The 23,806-nt window shown below is 40.5% G+C and overlaps 1 protein-coding gene across 3 annotated transcripts in view; it reads right to left on the reverse strand.

Annotated features, from left to right (window-relative positions):
- anxa6 (annexin A6) overlaps window positions 1-21,415 on the reverse strand; it is a 33,489-nt gene extending 12,074 nt beyond the window's left edge. For 2 of the 3 annotated variants that reach the window (XM_079582313.1, XM_079582312.1), the window contains exons 1-14: window positions 21,320-21,415; window positions 18,118-18,160; window positions 13,192-13,276; window positions 10,475-10,569; window positions 10,293-10,406; window positions 10,127-10,217; window positions 9,982-10,061; window positions 8,515-8,571; window positions 5,926-6,019; window positions 4,345-4,440; window positions 4,207-4,265; window positions 659-781; window positions 514-572; window positions 360-438 (exon numbers count right to left, since the gene is read on the reverse strand). In XM_079582313.1, coding sequence (XP_079438439.1) covers window positions 360-438; window positions 514-572; window positions 659-781; window positions 4,207-4,265; window positions 4,345-4,440; window positions 5,926-6,019; window positions 8,515-8,571; window positions 9,982-10,061; window positions 10,127-10,217; window positions 10,293-10,406; window positions 10,475-10,569; window positions 13,192-13,276; window positions 18,118-18,120 — 1,035 coding nt within the window. In that variant the 5' untranslated portion in view covers window positions 18,121-18,160; window positions 21,320-21,415. The remainder of the gene's footprint in view (window positions 1-359; window positions 439-513; window positions 573-658; window positions 782-4,206; window positions 4,266-4,344; window positions 4,441-5,925; window positions 6,020-8,514; window positions 8,572-9,981; window positions 10,062-10,126; window positions 10,218-10,292; window positions 10,407-10,474; window positions 10,570-13,191; window positions 13,277-18,117; window positions 18,161-21,319) is intronic. The other variant, XM_079582314.1, reaches the window with a different exon arrangement.
- Between the last annotated feature and the right edge of the window lie 2,391 nt (window positions 21,416-23,806).

Genomic DNA, 23,806 nt, shown 5'->3' on the forward strand with positions numbered 1-23,806 from the left:
AACGCCCCCACCTCCTGGAGACGCCTCCGAGCTTTCGTCACCAGCCGAGTAACCAACCACTGCTCCTCAGCAGAACCCCCTCCCCACTGATGCCACAGACAGCGTGTGGAGGGGGCGTGTCGGAAAGGCTCAGAGGTTCTTAAAGAGACAGAGGCCTATTTCAAGACATTCACTACAGCCATTTTGAGAGAGACATTTTATACAAGGCAGTTATTCTAATTTACTGCATTTACAGACCAACAGAAGGTTTGGTCATCATTGTAGTGTGATATAGACTGGTGCTATGTGATTGAAAAAAGCATAATACCCCCTCGTAAAGTAGAGGTATTTTTTCTTGTTTTCTAAGACTCTGGACCCACCTTGACTCTGGTCGTGGCACTGACTTCCCACATCTTGTAGGCCATCTGCGCCGCCTCAGGGAAGAACTCTCCGGCCAAACTGAACACAATGGAGAAGAAGAGTTAAGCCACATGTGTATAGGGTTTGGCGCCCCCTACAGGCCGTCCCACTCACTCGTCGTCTCCTCCGCACAGGTTGAGCAGAGTCCTCTTGTAATCTCCAGAGGTGTCGTCCTGAACACACAACACACAACACCTCACACACCGGCTTTCAGGCGTAAAGCGAGTCCTGGTGATTCGGATCGAGACTGAACTCTGACCTTGATCATGTTGTAGAGGGACTTCTCGTAGCGCAGCCTGAAGCACTCCCTGATGTCCAGGATGTCGATCTCGGAGCGGCAGATCATGATGCGGATCAGGGTGTTGTCCGCGGTGCCCAGGCCCTGAACAAACACCAGAACGAGCCTCAATGTACCTTTCTGATCTATTTAAGTGAATATATGACAGGTTTAAATGTTGGTTACTACTATACAGATGCAGTGTAAATGTATTTATTTACATATTTTATTTTAGTTTTAGTCTTAGTCTTTTGACTAAAATGTAATTTAATTTTAGTCGAGATTTAGTCAAAAAAAGCTTTTCAATTTTAGTCTTGTTTTAGTCAACTAAAATTGCATGTCAATTTAGTCGACAAAATTTAAGACTAATTTATTGATTGAATATTTTATTTCAAGCTGCACAAAACAGACACAAAAGCGAGAAAAACAATAATAATAATTACCAAAAAAACAGCATTCTAGCTCGAAAAGGAGTGGGAAGAAGACAAACTTATTAACTCCCACCCCCTATTCACTTCAATAATAATGTGGTTGCATATAATAACATATGGCTTCATATTTACATCAAATGCAACAATGCATTACATTAAGTCAACAATCACAGTATGTTACACTTTATAACAAGTGTATAATTTTTTTTTTTCCTTATGCCTTATTTATTACCGTGTTAGTATTACTGTTATTCATCATCATCATCATCATCATCATCATCATCATCATCATCATCATCATCAACCCATGTAGCATTACTTGTGTCAATGTGCATGAATAATACATAACACACTCTGCATTTATGCATGAAAGGTATTGTATTGACTGATTGGTGCTCATGATAACAATATTAATCTTAATAATGTGCACTTATAATATTCATTATAATCATATTTAATCGTGGTCCTCGACTTCATGGAGCTGCTTCACATGAACAAAGCTCAGAGCTGATCCTTTGGCAGTGAATTTAAATGATATGAGGCTCTTTCAGACGGTCAATAGAAGTTTGGATGATTTTAGTCTCTCCTTTTCATTTTTATTTAGTCTTATTTTAGTCGACTAAAATATCTGGACATTTTAGTCATAGTTTTAGTCTCATGAGAAACTTTTAATTTAGTTTTAGTCCAATTTTAGTCGTCAAAAATAACGAAAGTAACGAAATACATTTACTTAAAGACGACACTTAAGGAGAGTTGTTGATCTGTACTTTACTTGAGTTGTATTACTTATTCATTTTGGTTTTGGAGATTTCTTACAAAAACTGTGTTTCTCCCATAGAGTTGTATTGGCACCTGCTCCACCTGACATTATGACATCATCACATTCTAAAGCCAAAACTAACCATGGATAAAGTGGTCGAGGATTTTTTCTACACAGTTGAAAGTCTGACTAGAATATTGACGTCAAACCAACCATATTTAACAAAACATTTAACTGTAGAAAGAAAACTGTGATGGGAATCGATCGCAGCTAATGTCCAACTCTCCTCGTACTTCATTTCATTATTTGGGTAAAAGTACAGATACTACTCACATTTTTACTTAAGCGAAAGTTTCATGTGAGGAAGTATTCAAAGTACAAATCTGTTTAATAAGTGTCATGAAACATTTATTTGCAGCTTCAGAAACAAAACAAAAATGCTTTCAAATTCCCTTCTGTACGGCAACACCACGGGGACAAACCTTCTTCCTTGTTGTGTGTAAGTGGCGCCACCTACTGTTCATAGAGAGTGCATTATAAGGCATTTAAAATGAATACATTTACACAGGGGCGGACTGGGACTGAAAAACAGCCCTGGACTCTGGTCAGCCTGGCCCAAATTAGCGTAAATGTGACACTTCCACAAATACATATGTGAACCTCTTACCCCCCGCCTTAACCGAGAGCATTTTCTCCAGTTCGGCTTTACCCAAATCTAAAGGCTTCTTGACTGTAACGCCTCATTTGAAAGCTAAAATCTAGAAAAGTGATGGTAGCTTTTTGTCACGTTGTCGCTGCATTTTTGTCATGTTTTTGTTGCTTTTTCATTACTTTTTTGTGGCTTTTTGGCGTTTTTTTGTCACTTTTTCGTTGTGTTTTCGTCTCTTGTTTTTCGGGGGTTTTGTCATGTTATTGTTGTTTTTTCATCGCTTTTTTCATTGCTTTGTCGTCACGTTTTCGTCACATTTTGTTGTGTTTTTGTCACTTTTTTGTTGCTTTTCCAGCACATTTTTGTTTTTGGATGCTTTTCCTTTAACCTCTTAACTCCCACCTGAACCGAGCACATTTTCTCCAATTTGGCTTTACCCCAATCCAAAAGCTTCTGGAAAAAAGGTGTGAAAATAGTGACAAAACTGAGACGAAAACAATGGTGAAAATGTGACAAAAAAGTGATAAAAGTTTGACAAAAAAATTACAAAAAATGTGACAAAAAATTGATAAAAAATTGACCAAAAAATGACCAAAAAAATGACCAAAATGTGACAAAAAAAGGACAAAAAAATGACAAAAAAAGGACAAAAAAAGGACAAAAAAATGACAAAAAAATGACAAAAATCGTTAGCCACATAGCATAACTGCTTAAGTCATTTTGTATTGTTAAAATGGCAATAAGAGAAAAACAATGTGTTTTCTATAAAACGTCTTTTTACATGTTTTCCAAAATCAAAACAAAAATGAGTTAGGCAATTATGCTATGTGGCTAACGAAATGTGACAAAATTTGATATAAATTTGACAAAAAAATGAAAAAAATTAGACGAAAAATGACCGAAAAAATGACCAAAAAAAGACAAAAAAATGGCAAAAAATGAAAAAAATGTTACAAAAAATTGATAAAAAATTGACCAAAAAATGAAAAAATTAGACCAAAAAATGACCAAAAAAATGACAAAAATGTGACAAAAATGTGACAAAAAAATGACCAAAAAATGACCAAAAAATGACAAAAAATTGATAAAAAATTGATAAAAAAATTGACCAAAAAATGAAAAAAATTAGATGAAAAAATGACCAAAAAATGACCAAAAAATGACCAAAAAATGACCAAAAAATGACCAAAAAATGACCAAAAAATGACCAAAAAATGACCAAAAAATGACCAAAAAATGACAAAAATTTGACAAAAATTTGACCAAAACATGCAAGAAATTAGACAAAAAAATGACCCAAAAAATGACAAAAATGTGACAAAAAATGACCAAAAAAATGAGGAATCTGATGACGTGAGGGAAAAGATCCTCTCGGTTCAGGCGGGAGTTAAGAGGTTAAGCTTTTAGATTTGGGTAAAGCTCGGTTACGCCCGGGGGTAAGGGTAAGATAAAGTGAGAGGCCAGACCGGTGGCCCTAGAGCCAGTGGCCCTTCTGTGCTCTTCCAGAATGGACATATGGCCAGTCCGCCCCTGCATTTACACATTGTTGTCTTCAGAGCCTTTTCAGAAATGTAGTGAAGTAGAAAGTGATAAATTCTCAGCAAAAGTCTCCTCAAGTGAAGAACAGATCCCCAAAAACTCTAGTAAAGTTATTCTACTCCTTAAAACTACTCCAAGCACACTTTCTTACCTTCATAGATTTGTAAAGACGTTTGGCGAAGAACATGGGGACGCTCCTAATGCACTGGACTGTAAAAAACAACATGTGATGAATGATTGGTTTAATGAGGAGTGTGAGGAGTTTGGGGAGTTTGGGTTTTGTTCTCACCGACGGCCAGCATGAGGCGTTCAAAGTCTCCGGACAGTTCGCTCTTTATGCTGTCCTCGATGGTGGTCTCATAGGCTTTCTCATATTCATCGAAAACTACGGAGAAATGACAGGAAGAAAAGACTCAGTACAAAAGTAAGACTCATGTTGTTTTCAGGTCAAAATTTAATCAGAATCTTTGGTCAATGTTTTTGGAATGTTTCTCTTTTGGAGTTTTGAGGAGGAAAATGGAAGATGTGTTTGTCTTTAAGGGAGACGTTTCAGTGTCCGGACAAAAATATATTAGTTCAAGCCTGATGTTACTATGAGAAAACAACAGAGAATCAAAATGGGTCAATCTGAGCAGAGATTAGAGCACTGGTCAAGAAAGAAAAAGGTTACTTCAAAATAACTGTAGAAGTAAAAGGTCTGGTTTATGTCTGATATAGCTCTGAGTCGAGGACACACTGGATTGATGTTTGGATCATCTTTGGGCTAAATATCTTCTGTCACTTTCTTATGGAATCAATATGGACCTCATGTGTCTGTACTAAACAAAGAATGAATGGTGACATATATTATGACAAAGATTATTTACCAAGAAAATGCAATAAAGATTATTTAAAGGGTCTACATGGAGTTTTAATGTGTTACAATGAACTGCCTCTGAAATCACTGCACTGTCACAGGATCTTTTTCCTCAAGTCATCACATTTTTTTCTCCATCATTTTTTTGTTGGGTATTCAAGTCATTTTTGTAACTTTTTTGTCATTTTTTGTCATTTTTTGTCATTTTTTGTAATTTCTTTTGTCAATTTTTTTTATCACATTTTAGTATTTTTTTGTCACATTTTGTCATTTTTTTTGTCCAATTTTTAACATATTTTTGTCACATTTTTTTGGTCACATTTTTTGTCACATTTTTGTCATTTGTTCGTCAATTTTTTGTCAATTTCTTGTGACATTTTTGTGACATTTTTGCCACTTTTTCATCCATTTTTCGTCACTTTTTTGTCAATGTTTTCTCCCTTTTTTGGCACATTTCCATCATTGTTTTCATCTCAGTTTTGTTGCTATTTTCACACCTTTTTCCCAGAAGCTCTTGGATTGGGGTAAAGCCAAACTGGAGAAAATGTGCTCGGTTCAGGTGGGAGTTAGAGGGTTTTTAATACAGAAGGTGCAGTTACACATAAGACCAGAGGTGGCAGTAGTGAGCATAAAAAATGACAAACTTGCACCTAGCCCCTTTAAAAAGAAAGATTTCTGAAGAATAAAGTTCAATATGAATCTTCTGTCACAAACTCACAGTGGAACGAGTAACACAGATAAGAGGAAACATACTTCAGAATTAAACATTAAAAGGACTGCATTAAACATTTTCTCCAAGTACAGTCAAAAAGTTACTCGTACAAGCTTGAGTGTCCCTGGGCCAGACATTTTACCCACTGCCATTTTTTTAGAGGGCCGCCATCTAGCTACACTGCCAATGTGGCTAAACAGCAGCTCACCATCACCGAGTGTGGAGAGGATGAGTACAGACTACCAAACTTGTGACACAGTAGAAGTTGTAGCAGTAGTAGCAGTAGTAGTAGTACTTCATACCCTGGCGGAGGTGCGGCATACTGCGGTTTCCCAGGATCATGATGAACTTGGCCTCGTCTGTGCCCCACTGCTCCTCTCCCGCCGCGTACAGGTCCTGACACGGACAGTAGAAACAACAAATGTAAACTTTCTATGCTTTAATAAACCTCCACATCATTTTACAACAGCTAATCATTTCTTTAAGGCGCACTGTGCAACTTTTAACATCAAATAAAAGTTAATATTAGTGCGTATCTGACTTTGCAGTGGCCCAGTGGCAGTATTTGTGGCTAGCTTAGCATCCCGGTGGCTCCTATAGATACAGACGGCATCTCTGGAATCACCCATATATGGACATTTTTGAAAACAGTTAAGGGGGAAAACAATTTTGGAAAAAAATAAATTTTCTCTAATTATTCAAAAACTAATTTAACAAATGCTGAATTATGAACATAGTTTCTACTAAATAATGATACAAAGACATGGGGAGGAGCAAAGTGGTTCAACAGCCCATAAATACATGAATAACGGAGAATGCTAACTTCATGCTACATGTTAGCATCGGGCTAATGCTAACGGTTAGCTAGCGCTTGCTACAACTGCCGTTTTTTCACTTCTACTGAACAATCTGCTGTGAGAAAATATCCATATGGGCCCGATTTACACTTGACTTTATTTCTGTGATAAATAAATTCATATTCCACCAGAAAATGGCAAAAAAGAGTGAAAAATTGTGTTTCTCTAAAGATTCTATTTTCCCCCTCGGCGAAGCCACGCCCCCTTCTATGACGAGATGCCGTCTGTATCTGATGCTTGTGTGATGTATGTGTAACCATGGAGACGGTTCAATCAGCAGTAAAAACCTATCAAAAAGTGGTCATGGAGCGTCTTGGGGCCACCGGGATGGTTAGCAAAGGCGCTAAGCTAACCAACCAAGCAGCCACGATGTCACTGAAGGTCAAACACCCACTAACGGGGCGGACTGGCCACATGTCCATTCTGGAAGAGCACAGAAGGGCCACTGGCTCTAGGGCCACCAGTCCCGCCTCAACCGAGCTTTACCCAAATCTAAAAGCTAAAAAGAAAATCATCAAAATAGCGAGAAAAAGGGGATGAAAAGTCAACAAAAACGTGAGAAAAACACAGACAAAAAAATGATAGAAAAAATCATTAAAAAAAACAACAAAAATGTGGCGACGTGACGAAAAGTTTCCATCACTTTTGTAGGTCTTAGCTTTCAAATGAGACGTTACATTGTTGATCTCCAGTCGAGAAGCTTTTAGATTTGGGTAAAGCCCAGTATAAAAAAACATGAATCTAAAAGGAATTTCGTGGAGTATGGTGTGCCACAAGGCTCAATTTTGGGACCAATATTATTTATTATTTATATTAATGATTTTGCTTCTGTTTCTACGACCACCTTTCCCGTTCTTTTTGCTGATGAAATAATAATATAAATGGTAAATGGTCTCAACTTATATAGCGCTTTTCCACCTACATTCGGCACTCAAAGCGCTTTACAGCAAGGATCCACTCACCCATTCATACTCTCATTCATACACCAATGTACGCAGACACTGGGGGCAATGTGGGTGAAGTGTCTTGCCCAAGGACACAACGACAGTGTGCACCTTTTGGAGGTGGGATTCGAACCTCCGACCTTCCGATCATGAGACGACCTGCTCTACCATCTGCGCCACCGTCGCCCCAATATAGAGCCGAACTGGGGAAAATGCACTCGTTAATGTTTTTTATTATTGTTATTGACCTTTATTTAAGCAGGATAGTCCCACTGAGATCAAGAATCTCTTTTTCAGGGGAGTCATGGCCCCAGAGGGGAATCTATTGTCCATGTTTTTAGTGGTAGGGGAAACCGGAGCACCCGGAGGAAACCTACGTAGACACGGGGTGAACATGCAAACTCCACACAGAAAGGCCCCGTCCAGGTGGGAATCGAACCCGGGACCTTCTAGCTGTGAGGCGGGAGCGCTAGGTTAAAAAGGCGGGAGGTAAGAGGTTAAAATATGTATTTGTGGAACTGCACAATTACGCTAACTTGGGCCAGGCTGGTCAGAGTCCAGGGCTGTTTTTCAGTCCCAGTCCGCCCCTGCCCACTAATATCAACCTTTTTCTATATAAAAAAAACTAGCATAGTGCACCTTTACAGAGTGAAATATCAAAGTGGAGAAACAGCATAAGAACAACACAAGACATTACAGTATAACACATAATGACTCCAGTCTGTGGGCTTTATCTTCGTCCTTAGCTCTTCTCATTGTTATGACTTTTAAAGTATTGTCGTTTCTTTCATAAGTTTTGAGTGCTCTTCCAGGGGAGTGAACTTTGAGTAGAACACTGTGCAGAGTTCATCATGTGGTCAGAAAATGTGGTTATGTCAGGAATGTGCCATCGTTGCTTCAGTTTAGAGGGAGGTCAGAGTCCAGCCTCAGACCTGGATCCTGCTCGAATCTTGTTCAGGTTTTGCCATGAACGTTTTAAAGAAATGGAGATACAAAACCCAACACTTTACTGCTCTTGAGGAACTGTTAAACTGTAGTACACTTGCCTGACCAGAGGGGGCTCCACATAAAGATTAAGTTTGACTCTCACCTGAACGTCCTCTGCCACCAACTCGGCGTCCACGGCTCCCGACTCATCCCTGGTCCCCTGAGAAAGGACAAATGTACATGTTATTACAATACTACAGCAGGAGCTTCACAAACTGTGGCACAGAGCGGGGCAGGTCAGCGTGGAGGTGTTGTCGTGGAGTCTTTTTGATCATTTTACATACATTACACATGTTTTGAATGCCAACTACTCAGATTTAAGGCCACCAGTGCTGCTCTTTTGGAGAGAGAGGAATCATCAAAGGACACAGAGGCAGCTTAAAGGAACAGGCCACCGTTTTTCCATACTGAGATATGTTCTTGCCTGAGCTTAGACAAGATGATGCATACCTGTCTGGTCTTTGTGCGTGCCCTCAGTCCCGCATAACGACCAAAGATGTTGTTTGCATTTGGCCTCTCCCAGTATATTCCTATAGCTCCAAACTGGGGTGAAGTTAGAAGCGACCACGCTCTTCCACGGGCACAAAGACCAGACGTATAAACTCATCTAAACTCAAGTGAGAACATATCTCAGTATGGAAAAATGGTGGCCTGTTCCTTTAAGGGGCAATGGGCCTCGTTCACAAACCTTCACAACACGTTCTTACGCACATACTGTTCTTAATGTCCTCGTAGGAAGGTTTTTTTTTCACAAAACTTGTTCTTAGCTGAAAAAGAACAAATCCTAAGAACACTCTTACACACAAAGAAATCTCCTGTTCTGTTCACGATCTTCTTCTGATGGGACCCAACATTCTGAGTCATATGTATTTGTACATATTAAATCAGGTATTAATTAAATACAGAATGTAAATATCCTCATCAGAGCCACCTTATCTAATGGGCTAGCAGTGGCAAGGCAAGTTTATTTGTAGAGCACAAGTCATACACAAGGCAATTCAAAGTGCTTCACAGTTGCCCAGGGGCCTACCATAGTCAAGGTGATTTGTTGATTTTCATGTCAATCACTTCACTTTGTGGCATGTCTACCCGTATGTGATGATTGTGCTGCACTTATGTGTGTTCCTGGAGTAGGCCCGCCCTACCTGGCCCAGAGGGAAACATGTAGGAGTAGCAGGGCTAGGGTTTTTGTGGGATTTAAGGCTAGGGTTATAGGTTGGCGTTAGGGTTTGCGCTGAGGGGGGTGGGGGCCTACAATTCTGTTTAAAGGAACAGGCCACCGTTTTTCCACACTGAGATATGTTCTTACCTGAGCTTAGACGAGTTGATACGTACCTGTCTGGTCTTTGGCTCAGTCACGTAAAATGACCAAAGATGTTGCGAGCATTTAGCCTATCCCAAAGTATTCCTATAGCTCCAAACGGGGGTGAAGTTGGAAGAGACTACACTTTTCCACGGGCACAAAGACCAGACTGATACGTATCAACTCGTCTAAGCTCTGGTAAGAACATATCTCAGTATGGAAGAACTGTGGCCTGTTCCTTTAACAACAGCGACAGTTATTACGGACCTGGAGAAGAACCACCAGCATCTTCTTGAAATGTCCAGAAGTGTCCGCCATGATGTCCTCCTCCATTTCCCTGCCGTAAGCTGAAACACGAGACACCTGGGTCAGTTTGTCCCGGTTTAGTCCCGGTTTAGTCCTGTTTCCTCACCGTCTCTATAAGCCGCCACCATGTCCGCCACTTGCTGGTTGTTTCTTGACGCCAGAATTTCGATCAAGCACTTCTCGTCTGTTCCCGTTCCCTTTGGACACGAAACCAAACTTTAACCAACAAAAAAACCCAAACGTTCACCTCGGGAAGTATCTCAAAGACGTACTTTGACGGCGTCGTGGATTTCTTTGGCGTCGTGGTACGGGGGAGTCCGCATCAAGCTCACGATGAGGCGCTCGAACTTCCCCGTCAGCTCGTACTTCAGGTCTTCTATCAAGTCCTGGACGGGGCAAAAAGGGAAACGATGGGAATGGAAACATGTTTGTGAGTTTGGGTGAAAAGTCGTACCTTCCCGAAGCTGCTCTTGTAGGCGGCGATGATCTCCTGTCTCTGAGCGTTGCTTCGGGACGTCACCAGATCCAAGATGGCGTCTTTGTCACTGCCTGGAATGAAAGAAGAGGAATGAAGACCTGCACTTACCCTGGCTTTGATCAGGTCTGTTTGTAAAGGTTGTAAAGGTTGCAGATCAGGGGTACCCAAACTTTTTGTTTCCGAGGGCCAAAATGAAAAAGTGCCTGTGAGTCGCGGGCCAAACACTGCGATGTCAAGCACGAAACACACATAACTGCAAATTACATTTCCTTTTGATTCTATCTATGCAAATAACATGCTATATTAAAACAAATGTTAACTATGGCAAAAGCCTAGTTTTAGTTGAACAAAATCAACAATTGTAGCAATTTAGTGCAAAGTGTAAAAAAAATAAAAACACCTCCATCTACAGCACCTACAGTAACTTTACCTCATTCATTAACTCAAAGAAAATGCCACATTAGATTATTTTGAAAGTGTCAGTTCAGCATCAATTCTTAAATAAGTACATTTTTAACATATGCTGTTGTCGATGCAACAACCTTTGCAATAAAAGTTGGAAAACTGAAAGTTGATGCTACAACATTCTTTGATTAATAAATACCAAAACACCACAACAGTGTTTCCAAAAGGAGTGAAACAGCGCCCCCAATTTGACGCTGTTGGTCACAAAGTGTACTGCATCCATATTTACAATTGAGAATGAATGGATGAGAGTTTTAACCACACACAGCGCAAAAGTAGGTCACTCTCTGGCGGGCCAACAGAATTGTTTCAGTGGGCCGAATTTGGCCCGCGGGCCTCACTTTGGGCACCCCTGTTGTAGAGGTTGTAGGGGTTGCAAGGCTTAAACCAGTAGTTCCCAACTGGAAGGATCCGGACCCACCGTAATCCTGGGATGACAAGCTGAGACCAAAACTATTATTTTTACAAGAATTTTGTCAAAAATATTCAAATGTTGCCTGTTGTGTCTAGAAATCTGAAATCTTAAAGGTGAATTTTGCAACTGCTTATGTAAAAAAAAAAAAGTTGACATTAGTGCTTCTTTGACCTTTCAGTGACGCAGTGGCTTTAACGGTGGTTCCACACGTGTCCAGCAGAGGGCACTGACATCATAAGAGATCAGGATATAAACAACACATTATAGCCAAGTGGTAAATTGACAGTTTGCCCCAGGGCGGCTGTGGCTACAATAGTAGCTGACCACCACCGAGTGTGGAGTGAATGAACAATGACGACAGTGAGAAACTTGTGACACCGGCTTGTAAAGCGCAATGCAAGTGTGAACCGTTATTATTACTGTCCCGGGCTTTTGGCCAAATCAGAACTATTTTAAGATCAATCAGTATTGTTGACAGTGTAGTTATTTTCTGAGTAATTAAAATTTGATGCCAGTTAGAATCCCCTTTAATGCTTTTTAATGACATTTTAGATCTTAATGTGATCGTCTGTAAGATTGTAGAGGGGGGAGAAAGTGAGAGTGAAATATGAAAGCGAACAATCAAGTTCCTCCCCTCCTCATTGGACCTGAGGCTTTCAGGACCTGAAAGCCTCTCCGAGTTTGCAAAATGAGGAGAACGAGAACCAACTTTAAAAAGTAAACAATCAAGCTCCTCCCCCTGCCTCCTGATTGGACCTGACAGGCCGGCTGACATGACAGCTCGTCTCATTGGTCAAAGTTATAGCCAGGGTGACTCTGATCAGTGCCTGAAATCTGCAAAGGAACGGCTTTAGAAACAATGTAGTTATTTAATATTACCGTAAATTCTCTAATACTGGCCTGTATTCCATTAGCGGCCGGGTCTCTGACAGAGGCCGGGTTCGCGGCTGGCGGAGGCAAATTAAAGCCGGTCTCTAAAACAGGCCGGGGCTTTTATTAGAAACTATAGCGGTAGAAATATTCCCCATGTTAGGAATTTGTCTCATACTGGTGTAAATGAAAACTCACGTGCAGGAAGTAACAAACGGGAACCCGGGCCGAGGGGGACACTGCGGAGGAGCTGATCCGAGCGTAACTTTGACACAGATTTAGCCACTTTTCAAACCTCCGCGGTAAAAACGAAACAGAAACCTGCAGTGACACTGATGTCAAAGCTCCGCTAACAGCAACGAAACACTTCCTGTTGTCCCGACAAAATAAAAGGCGTCAATGTTCCAGCCGCTGGGAGAGGGTTTGAAATGTTAATAAATGAACCTAATATTTTAGGTGCAAATGGACACAAATCTCGTTTTTCTTCATTTTCCTGGTCGTCCGTTTTGCTCAAGTAGAAATAAAGGCCTGTCTCTAATTGTGGCCTGGTTCCAATAAAGGCCTGGTCCTAGATGCCCTTGAGTAAATAAAGGCTTGGGCCTATATTAGAGCATTTACGGTACTTGCATCACATCATTCAGGCCCACGCGGTCAATTACCCACAATTTCTAAAGCCTTGAATCTTACAGACTATCACTTTAATTTGAGGAAATTTCATGTAATGTTTTTGAAAGCTTTTCCATATCCCGAAACAGAAATGAACAGAAAATATGCAAAAGCGATGTCAGAAAGCGAGTCCAGCTGACGGAGGTGAGTGGGCAGTGAGTTCCAGAGTTTGGGGGCAGAAGCTCTGGCCTCCATCGTGACCTTTGTGGAGATGGAGGACAGAGGATGGATGTGGGACGGGTCAGAGGGAGCCCCGGTTCTGGGACACTTCACTCACCGAAGCCTTTCATGGCGTTGAACAGCGTCTCTGCGTCCGCGGCGGCGTCGAAGTCCGGGGCCTCGGTGACCGTCCCTCTGAACACCTGCAACAGCCGAGGTCAAGGGTTAAACCGGGGGAGGGGGCTCCTGAAAAGAGCCGCACACGAGCAGAAACGAGCGGAAAACGACCTGTCGAGGCTGTTTTTATTCAGAGATTGCGCTCGCGTGACCTGCCCTCGAGGAAACGGTGGTCGTTAAAGCTGCATTATGCAACTTTTATGTGGGAAAAAAGAGTATATTTGTGTGTATTTAACCTTGTGGAGACCCAGTGGCTGTGTGAGTGGTCCGCATGGCTCGTTTTCTTTCGATCAGTGGTAAAAATGTGACAAAGACCCGACAAAGGAGTGACATAAAAGCAATGGGGGAAAAAAAACATGTACAATAGGCCACAATGAACAAAAGAAAACAAAACATGTACAATAGGCCACAATGAACAAAAGAAAACAAAACATGTACAATAGGTCACAATGAACGATGGTGGTCAGAGGGACTGTTGGCGCAGACGTTGTGCAGACGTTGTGCAGACGTGACAGCGCTTCTGTCAGTCGCCCCCAGGGGAAACTGAAGCTGCACATGGAGCTCAGCACCACTGAGTGAGGAGTGAATGTAAAATGGTGACATGTAAAGGCTAAATAAATAAAGTTCTTTCTTTCTTTCTTTCTTTCTTTCTTTCTTTCTTTCTTTCTTTCTTTCTTTCTTTCTTTCTTTCTTTCTTTCTTTCTTTCTTTCTTTCTTTCTTTCTTTCTTTCTTTCTTTCTTTCTTTCTTTCTTTCTTTCTTTCTTTCTTTCTTTCTTTCCCCTTCCTCTCCCTCTCCTTCCCCTTCCCCTTCCTCTCCTTCTCCTTCCTCTTCCTCTCCCTCTCCTTCCTCTCCTTCTCCTTCCTCTTCCTCTCCCTCTCCTTCCTCTCCTTCTCCTTCCTCTTCTTCTCCTTCCTCTTCCTCTCCCTCTCCTTCTCCTTCCTCTCCTTCCTCTCCTTCCTCTCCTTCTCCTTCCTCTTCCTCTCCCTCTCCTTCCTCTCCTTCCTCTCCCTCTCCTTCCCCTTCCCCTTCTTCCTCTTCCCCTTCCTCTCCTTCTTCTTCTTCTTCCCCTTCTTCTTCAGCTTCTTCTTCTTCCCCTTCTTCTTCATCTTCTTCTTCTTCCCCTTCTTCTTCATCTTCTTCTTCATCTTCTTCTTCTTCCCCTTCTTCTTCATCTTCTTCTTCATCTTCTTCTTCATCTTCTTCTTCTTCCCCTTCTTCTTCATCTTCTTCTTCATCTTCTTCTTCTTCCCCTTCTTCTTCCTGCCTTCTTAAAAATATAATCTAAAAATGAGCCAGTCTTTTGAACAGTCTTTGAAATGAAAGAATTCCAAGATTCAACTTAACCTCTCACTCAGCTTTACCCAAATCTAAAAGATTACAGCCTATAGGCCAGAGTGACGCCTCATTTGAAAGCTAAGACCTACAAAACCAGGTTCAGGTGGGGGTTAAGAGTCACAACAGGGACCATTTTCACACCCGGGCTCTTGAGTTTTGGGACATGGTCAAACAGTTTCACCCTTGACGCCCCCCCTCGTCTCTCTGCACATGCTCAGTCCGCCCCCCCTCGTCTCTCTGCACATGCTCAGTCCGCCCCCCCTCGTCTCACTGCACATGCTCAGTCCGCCCCCCCCCCCCCCTCGTCTCTCTGCACATGCTCAGTCCGCCCCCTCCCCTCTGTCACCTGTCACTCGACTGAACAGCTGTAAGGCCTGGGATGTGACAACAGGCAAACACCGGCGCCTAGCAACCAAACACAAAGACGCAATTATGGAGAAGAAGAATCACCGTCTTCAGGGACAGGAAACTTCCAGGCTTTGCACTGGATTAGTTCCTTTACTATAATCAAATAAACACGTCCGGAAACTGTATTTAATCTGACTCCTGAGTGGAAAAGTCCAATCCTAGATGATCAGAACAGAGAAATCCGCCAAACGAGTTCAATGAACCCGCAGTATTTCCCACGCACAGTTCAGAGCGACGGCCACACTTGTCGACGGGACACGCTGAAGGATTTCTTTAATATTTAAACGACTGATGTGGGAATAAGCTGCGACTAAACCCTGTAACTCAACACCAGGCTTTATCACCACACTGGTGCTCAAAGTACTCAAGAGGAAGAGAGAAATATGCAGAAGAGAAGAAGATAAGATGTGAGTGATGAGCCCCGTCCTCCCTGAAGACGGTTTCAGGGTCAGATGTTCCAAACAAGGTGAGGTTTACATTCTGCAGTTCAGTGAGAGAGAGATCATTTCAAACACAGCTCACTTGTGTCTTTTTAACAGCTGCTCTAACTGGCTTCTGACAATGAAGGCCTGAGAAGTGTAGACGTTGGGGCGCATGTAAACCTGCACTTCTTGTACAAATACCAGGAAACTCAATCGCGTTACTCCACTCTTTACATGATCGTCCTGTGAGCCATGGGAGAGAATGGAAATGTCTACTGTCTTTGACTACTACTCATACACCGATGTACACAGACACTGGAGGCAAAGAGTGGGAAGTGTCTTGCCCAAGGACACAATGACAGTGGGCATCTACAGGAGCTGGGATTCGAACCCCCGACCTTACGATCATGGGACGACCCGATCTACCAACTCCATCAATCAATCATTTTGTACAGCCCAGTCTATCTATCTATCTATCTATCTATCTATCTATCTATCTATCTATCTATCTATCTATCTATCTATCTATCTATCTATCTATCTATCTATCTATCTATCTATCTATCTATCTATCTATCTATCTATCTATCTATCTACGTATCTATCTATCTATCTATCTATCTATCTACGTATCTATCTATCTATCTATCTATCTATGTATCTATCTATCTATCTATCTATCTACGTATCTATCTATCTATCTATCTATCTATCTATCTACGTATCTATCTATCTATCTATCTATCTATCTATCTATCTACGTATCTATCTATCTATCTATCTATCTATCTATCTATGTATCTATCTACGTATCTATCTATCTATCTATCTATCTATGTATCTATCTATCTATCTATCTATCTATCTATCTATCTACGTATCTATCTATCTATCTATCTATCTATCTATCTATCTACGTATCTATCTATCTATCTATCTATCTACGTATCTACCTATCTATCTATCTATCTATCTATCTATCTATCTACGTATCTATCTATCTATCTATCTATCTATCTATCTATCTACGTATCTATCTATCTATCTATCTATCTATCTATGTATCTATCTATCTATCTATCTATCTATCTATCTATCTACCTACCTACCTACCTACCTACCTACCTACCTACCTACCTACCTATCTATCTATCTATCTATCTATCTATCTATCTATCTATCTATCTATCTATCTATCTAATGTTTATTGGCCGTCTTTACCACAACTGTACCTGATCAGATTGTACGGTGTCGTGTTTTGATCACGTTTCTGCAGCCTGGACTCTTTAACACAAGAGCGAGACCATTGTTATAGAGCTGGACAGTGTTTCACTCACAGTGGGAGGATAATGAGTTTGTCCAGTCTGTGATGTTAGTGTAAAGAAGAGGAGAGCGAAGAGGAAGAACAACATGTCTGTGTTTTGAACCGAGTGTTCCCTTTCTCAGGCCGACAGACACCGAGGTCATGAACTCTCTTCATGTGGAGGTTCAAACCAGACTCTGACTCTGTCTCTGTTCTATCGGTAAAAACATGTGTCCACTGAAGACCAGCCCGTCCAGACTGTCTCCACCTCTGCTTCAACATCCCCAGGGACGTCTTTGATTTATCTCAAACAATTGTCTTTTTACCACTTGTTAAGCATTTTGTGTTGCTACTGTGCAGGAAAGGTGCTCGTCTTTTCCCAACATAACATGTGGGTTTGTTAAAAGTTAAACTGTTAAGTTGTAACAATTTATAGCTTTAAGGACCATTAAAAACTTACTGGATTGAAACAATAGCGGTAATTTCAATGAGCTCAAATCTTTATGGCAGAAACTTAATATCGAATTTTAAGTTGAACTACTATATTATGTATTACAGTGAACCGATTATATTCTCAAAGTGCATATTTGTTGAGCATTTTGTGTTGAAACTGTGCAGGAAAGGTGCTCGACTTTTCTCATATCATGTCGATCGACAAAAAATGAATGAATGAATGAATATTTTTTATCAAAGTGTCATGCATGAGCCCAGGCCACATGAGCTTAAAAGTCACTATAAACATAATTTAAAAGATGACTGTCTTAACAATATGTTTGATATACAATATACATTCCACTGAAAAATCAGAGCTTTCAGTCTCATTGTTTGTGCTTTCTCCACACATCTCGTCAAGCAAAACAATGTCATTTCTAAATAACCAACTCAACACATCACCTTCTGCCGACCAAAATAAATCAGGATTCTTACATTCAACTTTTTCAAACAAAGCTGTTCTTAAATCACCATACACTGGGCAATAGAATAAAGTGGAATTCATCCTCCACCAAAGACAGGTCAGAACCATCACAGAGTCTGTTCTCCTCAGAAACCCCCCTGTAATGACACACCTCCACCTCTAGAGGCAGCGCTCCTGCTCTGTCCTCGTTTTAAACTACATTTAACATAAACATTCTTTAATCTGAATGGAAGTTCTCAATTTCGGTTTGTTTAGCGAATACATTTTTCAAGATTTTTCAAAAGTGAGTCTAAAAAAGTAAAATCAACACATTTCTTCGCCAAAGCAGACCAAACGAATCTGACAGACGACACTAATAACACTATAAAACATGGAAGAACTATTATATTATGTGTATATGTAAACATCCCACTCCCTCCATCACACATGTGTCGGGGTCCGAGCTCCAAAGTGGGTCCAGTGAACCCGTTCCTGGACTCACCATGATTGTCGGCGGATGTCGAGTCTTGGCAGAATCTCAGAATCTGAAAGACAAAAAGCCGACACATCACAAACCTCTGCGGGTTTTATTACGTATAAGATTTCACTGCAGGCTGTGTCCACATGACTTTACACAGGGGAGGGTTTACATATAAGACCTTCATTTACGCATTAGCTTTGTATTTACCTTTGTAGAGGAGACCGGTCTATTGTTAAACCTGTAGTCGAGATGAATCTGACTTTAAAGGGATGTTTGAGGATTTGTGGGGCCTCAGTTCCTCTGAGTGTTTACAGTAAAAAGATGCAACGTTGGCAAAAGGTTTAAAGAACATTTGGGGCTAAATATGTCATTGAATGTTTTATGGACCATGTTTTTGTGTTGTCAAAGCATCTAAGGGATTAAAGAATATCTAACAATGTCATTATTTAAAGAAAAGGACTTTGAAAAGCTGCAGTTTTGGGGAGAAGCTTCACACACAAGTGCTACAAACTGACTGGGAATTGAACCCGGGACCTTCTCGCACCGACACGATGGCGCGACTTTGCCACTGAGCCACTAAGAACGGACGCTCGAGTTTGAACAGGGATTCTCTCTTTTCAACTCAAGGATTCAACTCAGGACGACTGAATGTTCAAGGCTCTTCTTAAAGGAACAGGACAGTTTTTCCAGACTGTGACATGTTCTTACCTGAGCTTAGACGAGTTGATGCATACCTGTCTGGTCTTTGCGTGTGCGCTCAGTCACGCACAAAGACCAAAGATGTTGTTAGCATTTAGCCTCTCCTCCTCTCCTCTAGCACTTCGACTAAATGCTAACAACATCTTTACTTGAGCACACACGTAAAGACCAGACAGGTACACATCAACTCACAAACATTAGCTTAAATGGCGGCATGGTAGCGCAGGTTTCCTCCGGGTTCTCTGGTTCACTCTACCACTAAAAACATGTACAATCGGTGAATCCTCCAGTCAGGGGATTCTGACCAGCCTGGCTCCACTTCATGGAGGTGAGTCCCCAGTGGTGTTGAGGGATGGGTTAGATGCAGAGGACAAATTTCACTGTGCAACTCATGTATAATAAAAAAAAAAAGATCTCATTGTTACTGAAGCTAAACCTGACGAACCGCAGCAAAAGCAGATCAGAACAGTTTGTAACATTCAGGGGACAATGTAACAGGCAGAGAATTAACTGAGCTAAGTTTTCTGAAGAACAGCCTCTTGTTATAGAAAAAGAAGTTGGATTTCAGATTTTGTCATTTAATTTGTGATGAAATGTGAAGAAATTAGTAATAAAAAGCCCATTTTACAGTGAGCTCGGCAATAATAATGCAGACAGTTATTTTCACTCGCCGTAATCTGGCAACCCTGCTCAGTCCGGGGTCACAGTGATAATAACATGATAATATTAATTTAATCATTATTGTTTGTTTACATCATTTACTCCACTGGGGGATTTTCCTGAACCTTTAAGTTCATTTACATGAACAGTTTTGTCAAAGCAGTGACACAAACACCTCGTGCATTTATTGGTGGATTTAAAAAAAATATTTGATCTTTTTATCTCGAGAAAAAACTGTGACGACCTCCCTGCACGTGGGGCACATTGTCTTTGTCGATTCACCTCTTTCCCCCCGCCGGAGCCGAGCACATTCTCTCCAGCTGAGCATTACAGGGTAACTCCTCATTTGAAAGCTAAGCACATTTGCCAAAAATGACAAAAAAGTGTCAAAAAAAATTGCAAGAAAGTGACAAGAAATGAAGAAAAAATGACCAAAAAAATGGCTAAAAAGTGACAAAAAAGTATTAAAAAAATGACAAAAAAATGACAAAAAAATGACAAAAAAGTGACAAAAAAAGTGGCAAAAAAGTGACAAAAAAGTATTAAAAAAATGACAAAAAAATGGCAAAAAAGTGACAAAAAAGTGACAAAAAAGTGACACAAAAAAATGACAAAAAAGCGACAAAAAAATGACAAAAAATGACAAAAAAGTGACAAAAAAGTATTAAAAAAATGACAAAAAAATGACAAAAAAATGACAATAAAAGTGACCAAAAATGACCAAAAAGAAACACAAAATCAAGGGCCAAGCTAAGGGGTTAAACACATTTAATACAATAAGATATAAAGATGAGAGCAAAACCTACTTCAAGCCAAAGATTTAAGCTTTCACTTCTGAGCAGTGGCTTTTAATAATAATAATAATAATAATAATAATAATAATAATAATAATAATAATGCATCAGTTTTATATAGCGCTTTTCTGGACACTCAAAGACGCTTTACATTGCACTATTCGTTCACTCCATACCCGGTGGTGGTAAGCTACTATTGTAGCCACAGCTGCCCTGGGGTAGACTGACAGAAGCGAGGCAACCAGTCTGCGCCATCGGCCCCTCCGACCACCACCAACCACTCACTCACTCACTACATTCGCTAGGCTTCCTGGTGTTTCTAAACGGTCTCCCATCCAAGTACCGACCAGGCCCTTCCCTGCTGAGCTTCCAAGGTCTGACGGGATTGGGCAGAGCAAAGGCGGTGTGGCCACAAAAAGTGACGACCAGCCCCTGATGCCACAAAGCTTCAAACATCACACATTAACAACATTTTTAAATCAAACATCGTCTCATAATGAAAAGAACAAGATGCTAACACTGCTCTGCTCTACCTTCTCTCAGTCTGTGACACTTTAAAACCGAGGGAACATTATTTTCCTCCTGCTGCACTTCGAGCTCAGAGATAAATCCATTAAACTGCGGCTCATTCTTCTATTTAAGGCAATGATCATAAAGCTGTGTTTCCTTTATTCTGGGAGCACAGGCTTTTCAAACACTGCTGCTGTTTGTTTAAGTGTGTGGTCTTTCCTAAAATAGCCTGATAGATTTGGGTAAGGGGTTAAGGTCCGGACACGCCCTTTACGCTCAACGCAAACACTTCAACTTCATTCATTGCGCAAGAAACGCGACTTTTAAAGCTAAACATCGCACTTTCTCTTCCCCATATCTGCTTTATCCGCACTTTTGCTTTAAAGGCATAACGGTGCGTGCGCGTGGGAGAGAGAGGCGCTCCTGGCATGACTTTGGCACGTCCAAAAGTGGCGCATGACGCACAGCTCCAGCTATGCGCCTTTGCTCGCGCGCGGTCGAGCCTGGAGCGGTTTAAGGAAGTGAATAAACGCCACATTTGGAGCGGTTTTGGGGCTTACCTCGTGTCGCGGAGCCTCCGAGCCGCAGACTGTCCCGTTACTCCGCGGTAGAGCGCGCTGCGTCAGGCTCAGGGGGGGCGTGCGTAACTGACGTGGCCTCTCGCTCCACTGCAGAGGACGCTATATAGGGGCTCTGGACGGGGACTTACGGTAATGCGGACACGTTTACGGTAAAGAGTCATCTAGGAATAGCTTAGGTCAGGTGACGATTTTTGAATAGGTAAGTGAAGGAATATAAAGTGGGATTTAGACAAGATATTTAGACTAGATATTTTAGTTTTCAATCCTATTTATTAACCTCTTAACTCCCGCCTGAACCGAGAGCATTTTCTCCAGTTCAGCTTTACCCAAATCCTGTAGGCCAGTGTGACGCCTCATTTGAAAGACCTACAAAACTACATGGATCTTTTTCCTCATGTCAGATTTTTTTTCATCACTTTTTTTGTTGGGCAGTCGTCTCATTTTTGTCAAATTTTCGTGACTTTTTTGTCACTTTTTTGTCAAATTATTCGCACTTTTTTTTGTCACTTTATTATCACTTTTTCGTCCATTTTTTCCTAAATTTTTCGTTCAATTTTTCTCACATTCTTTTTCCAATTTTTTGCCTTTTTTTGTAAATTTTTTGTCACTTTTTCGTCAAATTATTCGCATTTTTTTGTCGAATTCTTGTCACTTTTTCGTCCATTTTTTCCTCAATTTTCGTCAAATTTTTCTCACTTTTTTGCCAAATTTCTGTCCATTTTTGGTAAATTTTTTGTCACTTTTTCTTCAAATTATTCACACTTTTTTGTCACTTTCTTATCACTTTTTCGTCCATTTTTTCCTCAATTTTTCGTTTTTTTCTCACATTTTTTTTAGATTTTTTTGTAAATTTTTTGTCACTTTTTCGTCAAATTATTCACACTTTTTTTTGTCAAATTCTTGTCACTTTTTCGTCCATTTTTTCCTCAATTTTTGTAACCTTTTTTCAATTTTTTTGTAAATTTTTGTCATTTTTTGTAAATTTTTTGTCACTTTTTCGTCAAATTATTCGCATTTTTTTTGTCAAATTCTTGTCACTTTTTCGTCCCATTTTTGTAAATTTTTTGTCATTTTTTGTCTATTTTTTCTCACTTTTTCGTCAATTTTTTGCCAAATTTCTGTCCATTTTTGTCATTTTTTGTAAATTTTTTGTCACTTTTTCGTGAAATTATTTGCATTTTTTTGTCAAATTCTTGTCACTTTTTCGTTCATTTTTTCCTCCATTTTTCGTCAAATTTTTCTCACTTTTTTGTCCAATTTTTGTCAATTTTTTTGTCAATTTTTTGTCAATTTTTTGTCACTTTTTCGTCCATTTTTTCCTCAATTTTCGTCAAATTTTTCTCACTTTTTTGCCAAATTTCTGTCCATTTTTGTCATTTTTGGTAAATTTTTTGTCACTTTTTCTTCAAATTATTCATATTTTTTTTTGTCAAATTCCAAACACCTTTTTTCCAGAAGCTTTTGGACTGGGGGTTAAGCCAAACTGGAGAAAATGTGCTCGGCTCAGGTGGGAGCTAAGAGGTTAATATTGCCTGCAGTTCACAAACTATCCACCAGGGGGTGCTGCAGCGCCCTCAGCACCCTGGGTTCCCACGGCCTTGGATTTAGATGCATCTCGATTTACTTGAAATGAAATGAACTCATGAATGAATATTGAAATATTTGCTCATATTAAAATACATAAGAGGGAGAGTAATTCCAGTGCTAGACTCCGCCCATAAAATGAAATAATTAAGTCACGACCTTGATCTGGAGTTGCTGCTGTTGGTCAGGTCTAGTTTCACCGACATTACAAGTGCGAAGGCTGAGGCTACAGGGACCTGGACATCCTGAATGACCAGGTTATTCCGTCAGTGGATTTCTTCCTCCCTGATGGCGAGGGCTTATTCCAAGATGACAATGCACGACGTCAGGATTAATCAGAGTCCAGATCTGAACCCCATTGGGAATGTTTGGGATGTGCTGGAGAAGGTTTTGAGCAGTGGTCACACTCTGTCATCATCAATACAAGATCTTGGTGAAATATTGGTGGGAAAACACTGGACATGCAGTGCCCACCTTAATGTGACCATAGGCTCCAGGGCTTAAAGGAACAGGAAACTGTTTTTCCAAACTGAGATATGTTCTTACCTGAGCTTAGACGAGTTGATACATACCTGTCTGGTCTTTGTGTGTGCCCTCAGTCACGCAAAACGACCAAAGATGTTGTTGGATTTTGGCCTCTCCCAGTATATTCCTATGGCTCCAAACGGGGCACAAAGACCAGACACATTTGAAAGCTAAGCTCATTTGCCAAAAATGACAAAAAAGTGTCAAAAAAGTGACAAAAAAATGGCAAAAAACTGGCAAAAAAGTGACAAAAAACTGGCAAAAAACTGGCAAAAAAGTGGCAAAAAATGACCAAAAAAGTGACAAATAAGGGGCAAAAAAATGGCAAAAAAGTGACAAAAAAATGGCAAAAAAGTG

The sequence above is a fragment of the Gobius niger genome, assembly GCF_951799975.1.
Source record: "Gobius niger genome assembly, chromosome: 24".
NCBI lineage: Eukaryota > Metazoa > Chordata > Actinopteri > Gobiiformes > Gobiidae > Gobius > Gobius niger.